Genomic DNA, 15,503 nt, shown 5'->3' with positions numbered 1-15,503 from the left:
AATAGACGTATCACAGAGAAGCATCCTTGGACCATTGCTATTTATACTTTATGCTATTGAGATTATTCGCTTCGATGAATCAGCCCATTACATTGTATGCGCCAACGATACAAGTTACTTTTTTTCGGGCAGATGTAGCGACAATTAGGGTAGTCGAGTGCACAACGCGCAGTCTAAACTTGACTTATAGGCTCAAGTAAACTCCATAAAAGTAAGCATAAATAAAAAAAACTGCTTATTTTACCACCGCCACACAGCAGTTCAGTTTTATAACTCGGAAAATGAAGTTGTTAAAAGTTTTGAACCATTAGGCGTATTTTTTCCCAAAACATGGCATGGAATGATCACGTGGACCATATTGTAGTGGATCATACGGACCGAGCAAATGGCGCGTGAAGGGTAGCCTCGTGAAAGAGTATGACGAAGACAGTGTTGGTTTGGATTGTGTTCGCGTTAGTTGCTCTTGTACGTAACATTTGTTGGCCGTGGTAGGATTCGGCAGTATAGACTGCCCGAAGGACGACTTGAGGAGATCATGGCAAGGTATGCCAGAAAATGGGAAGCCTTGATTGAACAGGTGCGCCGTGAATTGAGCAATAGACTAGGAGGTAGCACTCTTGCCCTCCACTCGTTGTAGCGGTAGGTACTCAGGACGTCAGAAAGCAACGTGTGATTTCTCAGGAACAAAGCCAGGTTTGTTTCAAGAATAATACCCATGTTACACAGGGAAGCTGAGCACGGTTACAACTAACCAGGGTTAACCACGTTGAACCGTGGTTAGCGCCAACTACGGTTCGCCAATATTACACAGCTACTATAGGGGTGGAAACGCATACCGCGGTTCTCGCGACAGAAAAAAAAAACTACGCGAGTCATCGGTGGTGGGGGCCGCCATTTTCTCGGTTATCTACTTAACTTAGGTTGCCAAGCTCGGTTTCCTAAAATCGTTGTTAGCGGCATAACAGCGGTTTCGTGTGCCATGTAACATCTGCGAACCACGGTTAACGTATCCGCAGACCGCGGCTTAGACTGACTGTGTAATATGGGCATAAGCTAGGTGTGCGTAAAGATGAACTGATGTGCTGTGTCGGTGGTGTGCGTATGTGTAACGATGAGGACGACGCATGCGGAGAGTGATTTCGAAACGAGTGCAGGGAGGGGAAGAAAACGGAGGTGGCCGTATGCGAAATGGCACCTCTCAGCTTTGTTGAGAACAGCAGCTCAGAGAATCTGGTGAATGCGAATGGAACAAGTGGAGAAGCACGACGCAGACGCGGAAGAAAGAAGGCGAAAAGAATTTTCGATGACTTTGATGAAGGACATTTCGAGAGTCCGGTGATCGTTGCCTGTGACTTTTCATCACAGCTGAGCCCCGCCGCGTTGGTCTAGTGGCCAAGGTACTCGGCTGCTGACCCGCAGGTGGCGGGTTCTATTCCCGGCTGCGGCGGCTGCATTTCCGATGGAGGCGGAAATGTTGTAGGCCCGTGTGCTCAGACTTGGGCGCACGTTAAAGAACCCCAGGTGGTCAAAACTTCCGGAGCCCTCCACTACGGCGTCTCTCAAAATCATATGGTGGTTTTGGGACGTTAAACCCCACAAATCAATCAATCAATCCATCACAGCTGAGACCGACCACAATGACTTTGAAAGTCACCTCCAAGAGCCTGTGCTCAAAGCTACGGCGTCAACTATGGTAATCGGTGCAACGTCCCAAGCCTCTGTTGCGTCCGCTTCCAACAGCTTTCCGGGAATCACCGAGTACAGGCGGCTATGGGACCTCTGCGTGTAACGTTGAAATATCAGGGCACGGTAAAGAGGCGGAAAATATACATCACTCCCATCATGACCTGAACATCAAGCAGGGACCTGCTCTTTAACAGCTGTTTACAAGTAAATAGTTCGGGGTGAGACAGCCGGGCCAAGAGACAAGTTACGAAGACCAGGTACACACGTGGGAGAACACCATTGAAAAAGCAGCGCAACGAACTTGCGACAAGGCGTTCATCACGATCCGACAGGTGAAGCCACGTCTCCTGTGGGACAAGTTTTTCCCAAGCACACGGTTGTCAACAACAGCTTTTTCATCACCTTGTGCAGAGTCTTCACAACGGCCAATGTCTTAAGAATGAAGATGGTTCGTCATCGCAAAGACCGTCCGCTGCATTCAGTGCAGCGCCATGCGCTGCACATTGGTCAAGAACACAAATAGAACTGCCTTCAAGGAACAATGGTATTGCTCACCCTCTCCCCTTCTTCCACCCCCTACCTCCTTGCCAGTACAAAGATCTTATAAGGTAAGGTGAAGGGAAGTGGGACACCAGCAAAGAAGAGCCGCAGGCCGAAGAACGAGGAAAACAAAGTGTTTAATCTGGCAGTGGCGGCCAGATCAAAGCTGTGTTTAGGTGTATTTTGCTCGTGTTTGTTTAGTGGCCACTACATTTGGGGCAGTGGTAGGCCACAATCTTTTGGTGCAACAGAGAATGAACACCGGCTCTGAAGTTCCTGTTCGACATCACCCGCGTCGAGTCTGTGCCTCCGAACGTGTAGAAATTACCAATCAAGTGGATGGCACGCTTAAGCGTGGTATCATATTACGATCGTCTAGTTCCTGATCGTTTCCCGTATTCCTCGTCAGAAAGAAGGGCGGCACGATTAGTTTCTGGGTTGACTATTGACGTCTAAACAGTGTAACTACGGCCGACGTGTATCCGCTTTTTTGTCTTGACGATGCCCTTGACGGCCTGCATGGTGCCCATTTTCGCCACTACGTTGAATCTTCTTTTTGGCTATTGACAGGTAGAAATACACCTGAATGACGCTAAAAAGACCACTTTTATAACCGCTGACGGCCTATGCCAGTTCAAGCACCTTCCGTTTGAACTCTACAACGCTCCTGCTACATTCCAGTGATTAAGGGGCCGGGTTCTTCGGCATCTCAAGTGGTCGACGGCCTTGGTTCATTTGGACAACATCATTGTCTACGCTCCCACGTTTCTCGACCACCTCAGGCGTTTTGTGCTCTCCAAGGCGCTCGCCTTTGAATTAAGCCTTCCAAGTGCTTCTTCGGCTTCTTGGAAGCTACTTACTCGGGGGACGTGTCAGCGCCAAAGGCATCAGCCCTGATCCCACGAAGCTCCAAGCCATTGCCTGTATTCCGCCTTTCACCACGGAAGCAGCTAAAACGTTTCTCAAGCTTCACATCTTATTCCAGACACTTTGTCGCTGATTTCGCTTCTCGCGCAGCACCACTCAACGAGGCACTAAAGAAAGAAGTTCGCTGGAAATTGGGTCCCGATCAAGAAGCTGCCTGCTGCGACCTCAGGACTGCCCTTCAAGCAGCACCTACGCTTGCACACTATGACAAGAATGCCCCGACGATTCTACACACAAATCTCAGTGGTCTTGGCCTTGGAGCTGTTCTCTTGCAAATTAACGAGGGTGAGCCGCAGAGGCCGGTCAGTGAACTAGGGAGCTGATACCACGCCTCTGAACTTCAGTGCTTGGTGGTAGTTTGGGCAGTGCAGTCAAGAAAATTTGTCCTTATGTGTATGGTGAAACCGTCACGGTTTTTACCGACAACGTAGCCCTTTGATGGATTCATACAAAGAAATAGTTCAATGCTAAGTTCGCAAGTGGGCTCTCAAACAGCAAGGTTACAGCTTTTCTATTGTTCATCGCAGCGGAACTCATAATCAAGACACTGAGTACATTTCTCGCCACCCGACAGCTTCCAGCGACACATCCCCAGTCACAAGAGTGCTTGATTTATGAACTATACAACTACAAGATGCAGAAATTGTCGATATGACCCGGTGACTATCCGGGAAAGTACGCACTGCCAGGCGTCGTCGTGAAAGTCTTTCTGCATCGCGTGCCGTCCGAAGGAGCATTCTTTATCACCGAAATTCTCGGGACGGTTCTTGCGTACCTGTTGTGCCGGTAGCCATGTGACAACTGGTGCTATACATGTGCCACGAGGCTCCGACTGCTGGTAACCTCGGGCTGCACAGACGCTGGCAAGAATCAAATACATGTTTTGGTGGCGGCGCATTTGCAGTGACATTTGCCGCTACGTTTTCTCGTGCACAACCTGTCCAGCTCGGACGGCCATCACAAATTCGCAACTGGTCCCCTTGCAACCCATCCCACCTCAGTGAATATTATTTGAGATAGTGGGACTTGATCATATGCGACCGTTTCCCCGTACGTCACGCGACAACAGGTTCCTTATCGTTACCATGGACTATCTCACGAAGTGGACCGAAGTCAGGGCGGTTCCTAGCGCTTCGACTCTGCCCGTTGAAGCGTTAGGAACCACCCTGACTTCGGCCCGGCCTTCACGTCGTGCGCATTAAGAAACCTATTGAATGAATTTGGAATTCGACATGCAGCAGCTGCTCCTCTGCAGCCACAAAAAATGGTATGATGGAACGTCAAACCGTTCCATATAGGGCATACTGTCGTAATACGTGAGTTCCAGTCATAACAACTGGGATGAATACGTCGCCGCGGCTGTCCTCGCCCTAAATACGTCACAGCAGGAAATCGCACGGGAGTCACAGTTCAAGCTTGTCTATGGAAGGACGCCAAGGCTTCCACAGGAGAGCTTTGGTTTAAACACAACAGCACAAAACCGTCTCGATGATAGCAGAACTTCGGAGCTACTTCAGAAAGCCCGCTTAGAGCGCACGTGGCCATTGCGCATCATCAGGCGAAATTCCGCTCGCCTTCCAACGAGAACCACACCCCTTTCAAACCAGGAGACCTCGGGCTGGTTCGACGAACCCAGCGTGTTCCACAGCGTTGCCAGAAGTTTATTCCTCAGTTTGCTGGCCCATTTAGAGTGCTGAAAACCCTAGGCTCTGTTACGTTCCGCCTAAAGGTTATTTTCAAACTGGGCACCAAAAGCGGAAACCGCGCTTTTGCTGCCCATGCAAGCCAGTTGAAACACTTTACCTGCAGCGTGATTTCTGTATTCACGCTTCTTCATTTCCTGGCTCAGACTTCAAGGGAGAGAGGGCGGCAAATTTTGTGGATAATACCGATGGAGTTACTGGCTCTTGAGGGGTAGTCCAGTGAAAGAGAATGATGAAGGCAGTGTTGGTTTGTATTGTGTTTCGTGTTAGTTGCTCTTGTACGTAACAATAATATTACTAAGCGTTAATAGATAACTGGCATTATTCGCCGCCATTGCTGCTGCTTCTGTTGGTTTTAACATGCTCATATATAACTCGTTGTTTTCTTACTTATTGAATTACGATGTTCTTGTATGGTCCACAATGAGAACTGCAAACGTTAGTACACTTACCATCTTGCAAAACAAAGTTTTGCGTCTTGCCTGTAAAGTACCATATCGTTAACACAGCAAAAGTATTAAAAATACTGTATCATTCAGGTTGCATCAATGCATGAATCAAACTAAATCGTTTATATGAGGCTGGTTTCTTGAAAAAATACTGATACGATTGCAACAATAGCTTGGTTAGCGAAAAATTTTCCTGCTTATAATGCACGTCAGTCTGAAGCGTGGTACTTATCAAAGCGTAGAACAAAATACGGGGATCAAGTGTTAGAAATTCAACTGCAATTTCCTTCAAAACAGCATAACTAGGTAACATAACATAACATTGACATATCCAGCATATCACCAAAACAATTGCGATTATTGTTTGTATGATGATGTGATCTGACGACTGCTATTTTTACGCCTGCATTGTAATCTTTTATTTGGTTTGGCTTTTTGATGCTTGCCCTTTTCTCAGAGAAAATTTTGAAACATACCCTTCTTTTATTTTGGTTGTGTTTAGCCGCACGCTTTTCTGTGCTACCCTGTGTACTAAGGGCTCAGGGCTACTCAAGCTGTCTCACAGCTTTTACTTGCTATCATCGTAGCAAGTTCTTGCTGCGGAATAAAATTGCCATTTCAACATTCGTGGGCGGTAGTTATGGCTTGGTAGATGGGAACTCGCTACACTGGCGCTGAAAAATGCCCCCACCACAATGAACGTTCATGCACGGAGTATCACGCATCCAATCAGCTCGAGCTGACACCTGCCGGTAAACGGTACGTCTACTGTCTGTGATTTGCTCTCTCACGCCACGCTTTCAATTGTTTTAAGTGAGAGCTTGGAGTCAGAGGATGACGATCCCAATGAAGCAAACGAACGTAACTCGAGTGCTCCAATTATACTAAATGAATGCACGACCACTTTTAAGAGCTCTCTAAAGCACTCAATATTTCCCATCGATTAAGTCATTATATTCATGCTTGTGGTTTCAAACACCTTTGAGATTGCCTCGCCCTTGGTGGTCTAGTGGCCAAGGTACTCGGCTGCTGACCAGCAGGTCGCGGGTTTGAATCCAGGCTGCGGCGGCTGCATTTCCGATGGAAGCGGAAATGTTGTAGGCCCGTGGGATCAGATTTGGGTGCACGTTGAAGAACCCCAGGTAGCTAAATTTCTGGAGCCCTCCACTACGGCATCTCTCATAATCATATGGTGGTTTTGGGACGTTAAACCCCACATATCAATCAACAACTTGAAATTCTGCCTGTTTTATTTTGGCGCTTGTTTCAGAAACAAGAATGAATTGTTGTAAGCTGCGTGAGCCAGTTCAAATTAGTGAGCCCTTTAAAAGGTTAAGCAAGCGAAGGCTGAACATCATGTTGCAACAAAGCGGCTGCAGGCCACTCGGAGCCGAAAGAAGGAAGATTAAATAAATAGGTGTGCTATCACTTCGACAATTCTGAGGTGCATTGCATTGCAGCTGCAATAAACACTAGCGCCAGAAATCCCTCTGGTTAAATAATGTGGGAGTCTTTATGGTGTTCATCTGTGACACTTACTCACCCGTGTGGCACCAGCTGTCGGCATCTATTAGCTCGGCAGTCTCGCGTGGTCTCTTGTAGTAGCCACGCGTCATAGAAGGAGTGCGGAAGGCAACTTCACCATGCTCGTTTAGTCCCACTGGGCGCCCGCTCTTCAGGCAGAGAAACTGCGTTGTTGACAATTTGTGCTTCATTATCCAATCGCAGTGAAAAGCGCTGCTCATGCTGACTATTACTGCCACGCTGTTTTGTCACGAGCTCCCTTGAATTTGCCCATGTACTTTGTAGTTGCCAGAAGATGCTACCCATAATATATCTACCGATTTTTGCTCACAGTGGTAAGACCTTTTGGGTGGTCCATTCTTAATATTGTTAACGTGGATTTACTGCGAAACCATCGGTAAAGCTAAAGACGGCGTAGTCGAATGTCGCTGTCAGCGCCTACGTATACAATCTGCATGCTTCATAGCAAAGAAGTTGCGAATATAACCGTGAAAACAGAACTATGCATTACAAGTAACTCATAGCTGGTCCACCTTCTATAGTTCTCATTGCCCTTACTTGACCCATGAACAATGTAAATTTGCTGAAAAAAAATCTACGGTAAAGAGCAGTGCACTTGCAGCCACTAATGTAGCCAAGGTTGGGGTAGTAAAACAGACTCCCTCCACACTCACGTGAAGTTTCGATGGTTTTGCATGTGCAGAAATACAAGCACATGCACGATACGTAAACGTTCATGGAAATTCCCACCGGTGAAAATTTCTGGCTACGCTGCAGTTTGCAACTCACAAGAATAGCGGGGAGTCGTTGGTCACTTTGTTGGTCGGACACGCAATTCAGAAAGACAGGTCCACAAGAAATAGCATGACGTTCATTGAAAAACCAAAAACAAATCAAGGCACCTTCGCACTACGGGTGCCAACCTGAACTATACGTGTGGGCCCTTTTTTTCTCTTCAGGTTTCTTTTGTTTTCCAACAGTCTCTCTTTTTGTCACAGCGAAAGCTGCTGCGAGATCGCAACAAGAATATTTTTGGCGTCGTAGTTGTCCACCACCGACGCCGGTATCCGTAATCACTTGCGCAAAACAAGCAAATAAAAACAACAAGAGAAAGCTATTAAAACCGGAGTGCTCTGTGGGTCAGCTCAGTAATCTACCACTGTGTCACGCCGGTGCTTGGCAGCGCGTTGCAAACTGATCCTACGCAGGCTTGATGTCGCCAAAGTAATGACGTCATGATGTGTAATATAGCGTTTTATAACAGCAAGGGATCACCAGACATCCCACAATGCGGATTACGGAACGAGTTGACCGTCGAATTTCCCCAAGACATTACAAAAGCCTGAAGCGTAATTCTTCATTGTCGTCAGCCACATGCGTGATCTAAAAATTGCACAAATCTTTCAAGTGCGTAGAGTAGCACGCTTCTCTGAAGAGGGACGAATGATGACATTGTCAATGCATTTCAGCTCACCCAATCCCGTGAAATTGGTGTGTGCCATGTGCGGAGGTCAAGAAGACAAAAAAGAATGCTTCCCTAAACTACATAAAGTTCTTATATATGGTTTATTGTGTACCCTGCTAGTTTGCTTGCCAAAGTTAGCCAAAGAGTGTTTGTAAAAGGCTGAACAAAGACCGATTTTCTAGCCTTCACTGTGACTGTGGTTCGCGTTCCGCGCAGGCCAGGTAGTTTTTCCTCTTTCATGGTCTTTGTCTTGAATTCCATTTGTATTTTACTGTCTCTTTATTTTTGCTATTCGTTGCTATTTTAGGGGCGAAGCTCTTTACGACCATACGATGTCCACCGTCTCCCGTCTGTCTGTAACACGTCTTCATCTGTCTGACATTTCTGAACCGTTTTCCATGTAACCTTCAACTTATAAGCAATAGAGGGCGTTGGTGGTAACCGTTTTGCACGTAACCTTCAACTTATAAGCAACACAGGGCGCTGTGGTTAATTGTAGATGTGATGGTGCTGCTGTCAACGCTATATATATATATATATAACCACGTTACATACCACACATTCTCTTCTCTCATATAGACGAAGACGAACGCAGGAAAGCGCGACGTGCTGAGTATCAGCGTCGCCATCGACGGGAAGCTACCGCGGAGACAAAAGAGAAGGAAGCGGATGCAAAGCGGCGACGGTGACAACAAAGTTCTACACCACAGGCTAGGGCTAAGGAAGCAAAGACTGAGCGGGAAAAACGCTATGCTGATGCACAGTTGGGATAACTTGAAGCGTATGCAAGGCGGCAATACCGACAAGAAAATTCAACACCAGAGACGATTGCTAATGAAGCTGTGATTATGAAGTCAAAACGTAAACCGGAACTCAGAACCTCATATCAGCTATAAAGAATCACCGCTATATCACAATCGGTCTCAGCACTATCTCTTTGAATAAAAAATATATAAGTATCACAACCACAATCAGTCTCAGTACTATCTCAACTTTAATCACAATAATCACCTCCGAAAGCTTCACCCCATAATTATCTTCAAGCAGCATGAAATGCAGTGATGTTTTTATTTTTACTTTTTTACACTATTTAGCACTTGCTTTTTTATTCTCCGATAATTATACGTGGTTTTGCTGCATTGCACCAATAGCGGCAGTTTTGTTTACTGATGATAAGTGGTCATCATTAAGCCTCTCAAAGAAAACAAGTCCTCCTTGGCGTCAGCGTGCACTCAATATAGTACACATGAAGCGTTACGTCAAGCCACGTCGATGGCACAGTACAGGGTATAAGACAGCATGGCTTTGTCAAGTGCTCCGCACTTAGAAATCTGGCACATCCCACGTGCAGTGGGAATCGGCGCTTTTTGAAGCAGTCAAGAGAGGCGGGGACGCTGCTTTGTTTTGAGAAAAATTATTGTATTTACGTTATGACATGCCGTTAACTATTTGTCATGCATGCATGAATACATTAGTATTTAGCGTACGTGTCCTGTTATTTATATCTGTCATACTCAAGTCATGCTAATTCATTTTACAGCGAAAGCTGTTATTAGATCACAACTCGGGCACGCTGTAGTTTTCCGCCGCCGCCGCCACCACCCGTAACACATCGCGCGAAATGGACGGATGGATGAAAAACTTTATTGGGGTCCTGAAGAATTCCAACGGCGTTTTATAGGAGTAGCATCGCGGGCCACTCCCACGTAGGGATGGGGAGGGCTAGCCTCACCGCCGCATCTTGGGCCTTCTAGACAGTCTTGAGTTGTTGTATGAGGACCGGACTCGTGAGCATTTGATAAAAGACATCACTGCGATTGTGGCAGTCCGGACAAAGTTGTGAAATGTCGGAGTAATGGCTATAGGTTACGAGGCTAGGATATATGCACGTCTGAATCATGCGAAGGGAGATTGCCTGTGGCCTAGACAGCTTTTCGTGTGGCAATGGAAGGACATATGGTCTAATTGATAGTGCTTTGTGATCTTGTTGAAGTAAATCAAAATGTCATTAAAATGAAGGTTGGGGGCTGATTCCTCTGACTTAGAAGTACAAGTCCGAGCGCAATAAGTGAAGCCCCACGCCTCGGAGTAGGCTAGCTCGTTGGCATTAGGAAGGCCCTCAAGCTTCAAGCCAATATGAGTAGAGAACCAAACTATAGTGTGATGGGTGAGTACCTTGTTAGACATCTAAAACATGCTTACACACGGAAGCAGAAGCGAAGGCTCTAGCAGCGTATTTACAGTCCGTTTAAATATAAGTTCTTTGTGAATAAAGGACAGCTAGTGCAATGGCTGTCTGTTCTATTTTGTAAAAAGCAGGGATTTGAACCAACACTGAGGATGAAACCTGACCCTTAGTATCTACGAATACTACTGAAAAGTGAGCGGAAAAGCCGTACCTGGCGGTATTAACAAAGCATATAAAAGATGAGTATGTGTGAGCTTGAGCTAAAACAGAGGGGGCTCGAGCGGTACGCTTGCCCACGTTGTACTGTGGGTGCATGTTTTATGGAAGAGGACACACTTTGATGCGAGAGTGTATATGATCATCAAGTGGCGTATTTTGCACTTCGAGCATCAGGAAGTTTACACCAGCGTCAGCCAGGATATTTCTCCCCGTTGGTGTGATCGAAAGCCTGGCAACCTGTGCCGTTTGTTGCGCCTCGCTAATTTCTTCAAGCGTGTTGTGGACTCCAAGTTTCATAAGGTTCTCAGTGCTTGTGCGCGCAGGAATGCCAAGAACTTTCTTGATGCTTTTCCTTACGAGAATGTTCAACTTATTATCTCATGGAGTGGCCACCTGTGTATAGATGCGACATAGCTTATGTGGCTCATCAAGAATGCACGGAGCAGTCTGAGGAGGTTGTCCTCTCGAAGGCCACCCCGAATGTTGGAAATGCGTGAGATTAGTCGGATGACCCCTTCCGCCTTGGAAGTCAGAGGGTCGATCGTGTTGCTGTTCTGTCCATTAGCCTCGATGATCATTTCCAGAACGCGTATGGAGTCCACCATTAGAATATGCTGCCCCGATGCCATGTGCAGCCTAATGTTGATGTCGGCCAGTTGGGTTTAGATCCCCGTCTCGTGGATCAATGTAAGGGATGTTCGGACTTTTACGGCGAGAGCTTGAGGCGCATTTCCTTTATGGAGACTACAACACAGTCGATGGCCTCTTGAAGAGAGCTCTCCACAGAGCCCTCAGAGCCTCCAACAATCCATATGGCGATGTCATGCACGTAGATGGTGAACTTGATGCCTTCTTGGTTTGAGAACTTGGGGGCAAGGCCGCACATTGCAATGCTAAACAGCAGTGTGGAGACGACTGAGCTCTGCGGGGTGCCGAAGGAACCTAGATCATAGGGCTTAGACGAGATCTCGTAGCTGCACAGTGGCATTTCTATTTCTGAGGAACGAGCTGGCGAACTTGCCAAAGTTGGCTCCTAAGTTGAGGGAAGAGATGGAGGCATGTATGTGGGAGTGCGAGACATTGTAAAAAGTCTTTTCAAGATTGAGTCCGAGATTGGCTCTAACGTCTTTCGTCTCCTGGTCTATGATGTGATGCTTCTGGAATTTCATGACGTCCTGAGTAGTTAGGTGTGCTCTAAAACCTATCGTGTAGTGCGGGAACAGGTTAGCATTTCTAATGTGCTTAGATATCTGATCGTTGATGACATGCTCGGCAACCTTGCCTACAGAGATGTCATTGCAATGGCTCTCGTAAGTTGCTAAGACTGGGACTCCGGCCAGGTTTAGGTATGACAATAACCGAAGCCATTTGCTCAAGGAAAGTCCTCGACTCCTAAATACGACTGATGTATTTGGTGAGGATGGTGACAGAGCCGCAGTTTGAAGGCTGGTGATCCCATGTATTGCGCCTAACCAGCAGGAGGCCGGGCTGTAACCAAAGGGAGGTATTTCTGTGCCAGACACTCCGTTATTTTCGTATCCGATTTAACCTTCTTCTCTGAGTGGAGTATTCTGTCTACCAAGCACATCTGATTAAATTTCAATTTGGTCTCCTTAAGCAGGTGTTCGAGGAGGTTTCAGTTTTCCTAACTCACGTCTGGCCATCCACCGTGTTGCAAGCCTCGTCCTAATGCTGTTTTTCCAGTGTCTGACATTGAAAGGTTTTTCCCCGATAAAGACTTGTGATGCGTTTTCACAGTCTTCGAATCAGGCGGTGCGCTTTCCACCTGGAAAGGAGGGCGCTTTTAGCCTCAAGAAGATGGGCAAGCCTGCTATCCGTTTTATCGACCAAAAGATCAGTCTCAACTGTTTTAGTGGCTGACTTGACGTTTTCGGCCAGATGAGACAGCCATTTGTCGAAATTCGGTTGGTCATCATTATTCTCTTCACTATCCGCTTTGATCTTACGGAAGAGGTCTCAGTCGGATAATTTAATAGCTTTAGGGGGCTTCGCCTGAATTTGTAATGTCGTACTCAGAATACAATGGTCGCTCCCCAAGTCCTCACCCAAGTTAAACCATGGTACTTCTCTTGCGCTCACGACAAAGGTGAGGTCTGGGGTAGTATCGTTAGAGCAAGAGTTTCGAGTGCGGGTAAAAACGTCGGGTAAGTAACCAAGGTAAGATTCAGATCCGATACCATTTGCCAGAGCTGGGCTGTCTTGGCAGTGCTGCGAGGATGGCGTGCCCCAAGCAGGATGGCGTGCCTTGAAATCTCCAGCTGTCACTAAGGGTGAGTCAACATTCCTAGTGATCGTAGTGGTTTTCGTTAACGAGGTAAAACGATGGTGCCTGCCTCTTGAAGAGCTATATATGTGGAGTATGAAAATGCTATTTTCAAGGCTGCTTTCCGGTATAATTCATAAAATGAGTGTTCAATCTTGCTACGTTTCCTGTGGAAATTGTGCTCAATGTAAGTGTACTTAGACACAAACGTGCAGATACCACGGCCATCTGGAGGTTTCGTTACGTGAGAAGCGTTGCCTGACAGGCTCACTGTTATCGTAAGCGTCTCCTGTAGCATGATAACAGGTGGTTGGATTGGCTCAGATTTTATATGCTGCTGTAGGGCTGTCTTCTTTGATTGGAAGCCACAGCAGTTCGACTGCTAAATTACAAAATTGTTAAAGTGTCCCGCCATTGTTGGCCCCCTCAAACGCTCTCTCCTGAGAAACGCTACGGGATGCCACCCTCTGCACAATCTTGACCTTAGGTATTACTTGAGCTGGAGTAGCCTCAGCTGATTGTAAAACTTTACCTTGGTCTGCATTGATCTTTGTGAATTTGCTGTCCAATGCCGCAGTCAAGTCGACCACCACCCTGAGCGCATTTTCGATCTCATTCAAAGCATCCTTGACCTGTGTTTTGAAATCTGTGTCCTCGTTCTTGCCGGTTGTTCTAGAGCTCTCCTTTTTGTCGGTTTCGCCCTTTGCTGGACGTCCATGGGAACCTCATTGCGACTCGCATCCGATGCGGCCTCTGTACAGGGAACTGTGTTTGATGGAGTCGGAGACGAAACCTGCTGCGAATTCCTCAAGGCGGCTATTTCAGCTCTAATTTTTCGACAACGGCCCTGAGATAAGCAGTTTTCTTTGCATCTGCACATGTATATCTGAGTGTTGCTCTGGATTGGTACCTCCCTTCACCTGTGGTTAGGAGCCCTTGATCTTGAATGACCAAATCTGGCGCTGATTTTTTTTGTTGCACACCGTTGCGGACGGTAGGCACCCGTGAGTTGGAATGGTCCTTGGATCTAAAATGTCCTCTGGATCTCGAACGGCCCCTTGCTATACCTCTGAAACGGGATCACCCCGGTGGTGGTTGTAGCTGTTGGCTGACGTCAGGTGTGTGCCAGCTGCTTCTCGGGTGCTCAGTAATGGCGCGGCCACCTGCAGCGGCTGGTAGCGATGGGAAGCCTCCTCCACCATCTGTGAATTTCATGTCGTCGGCGTCTTGTACCGCAAATGCGAAAGTATATTGCATCAGTCGCTCTCGTCTTCGTCGACGGTCTAGGTTTTGTGAGGAATGTGGACCCTCACAAAACTTGCATTTCGGGATGCAGACATGATCTTTTGGAGGAGACGACATACCACCGCCTCTAAAGACCGCCTCTTCTGAATGAGGACAAACATCAGTCGATGACCTAGCTTTCCATAGGCGTAACAGACATACGTCTGTCGACAATGCAGGGTGCAGCGCACCGAACTATTTCCACATATGAAGTGATTTGCGGCTTTTAGTCCGTCGAAAAGAATAATCACCGTGGTGAAATTCTCGATTCTCGTCACTTGGAGAGCAGTCGGGTTCCTTGGGTGTATGTTAAGTGAATAAAGTTTTTCTTGACCGATGTCTGCGTCAATACCCCTAATGATACTTTTGCAGGTGTCATCGGGGGCAACTTGGTAGGCACTAATTTGAAAACTGGTGGTACCGAGTGTAATGGCGGTGATGATGAAATATGCTCGGGCGTTATTCTTCATTGGAGTGTTATAACTGCGATATTCTGCATCATGTTCGGGCATCGCAGGTCTTCCGTGGCGTCTTCTTTAGTGAGCGCTGCAGCCACTGCGAGCAACATCGCGAAGTTGGACTCACAGTTTTCATGTCCAGGTCATTTCTAGGTCTCACGATGACTCAATGGTGCTCTTTTGGAAGGTGAGGAAGTCTAGAAACAGCAATCAGCAAACAGTCTAGTCTCACCGCAGCCCTGAAGCACTGAGATGACCACGCGTCACCGTGCATTGAGGCGATTGCTTGCGTCTTGGTCCTAGGGGTAGGCGTCTCACGAAGTTTACATTTAGTGCTAGCCACACACCATCCAGTGTCTTGAGGATAATCGGAAATTATATCCGCCCCTTCGACAGACACTTGCGTAGACATGCCGTGCGTAGAGCACTGAAAAACCCTTCCGAGAAAGGCAGCAGCTGCTCCACTGTAATCTCAGCCTAGCGCGCTCAGCTGAGCCGATGGGTTAACTTGGTCCATCTAGAATAGCCTCAAAAATGAGCCAAAACCTTACCCACTATAAAATGCTTGGTATCGGCATAATCATTGCCATTTTATGCGTCGACTGCCACCAAAAGATGCTCACAAATACGCGCAAAACTGTCTAAAACATTTTCGAACGCGAAACCATTATTTTCACATCCATGGGAGACGGCGTCCCCCTGGTGGTCGTGCGAAATTAGAAAAAAATTCTAGTATAACTAACACAGTGGGGTTTGAACACAGGTCTATTGGGTGC

At 47.1% G+C, this 15,503-nt stretch overlaps 1 protein-coding gene across 2 annotated transcripts in view; it reads right to left on the bottom strand.

Annotated features, from left to right (window-relative positions):
• The window catches only part of LOC119173602 (uncharacterized), a 412,987-nt gene that overhangs the window by 78,847 nt on the left and 318,637 nt on the right, over positions 1–15,503 (bottom strand). For both annotated transcript variants that reach the window (XM_075896291.1, XM_075896292.1), the window contains exon 9: positions 6,849–6,993. In XM_075896291.1, coding sequence (XP_075752406.1) covers positions 6,849–6,993 — 145 coding nt within the window. The remainder of the gene's footprint in view (positions 1–6,848; positions 6,994–15,503) is intronic.

This window comes from Rhipicephalus microplus, chromosome 5 (genome assembly GCF_043290135.1).
Source record: "Rhipicephalus microplus isolate Deutch F79 chromosome 5, USDA_Rmic, whole genome shotgun sequence".
Lineage (NCBI taxonomy): Eukaryota > Metazoa > Arthropoda > Arachnida > Ixodida > Ixodidae > Rhipicephalus > Rhipicephalus microplus.
This window is presented reverse-complemented; position numbering and strand designations above follow the sequence as displayed.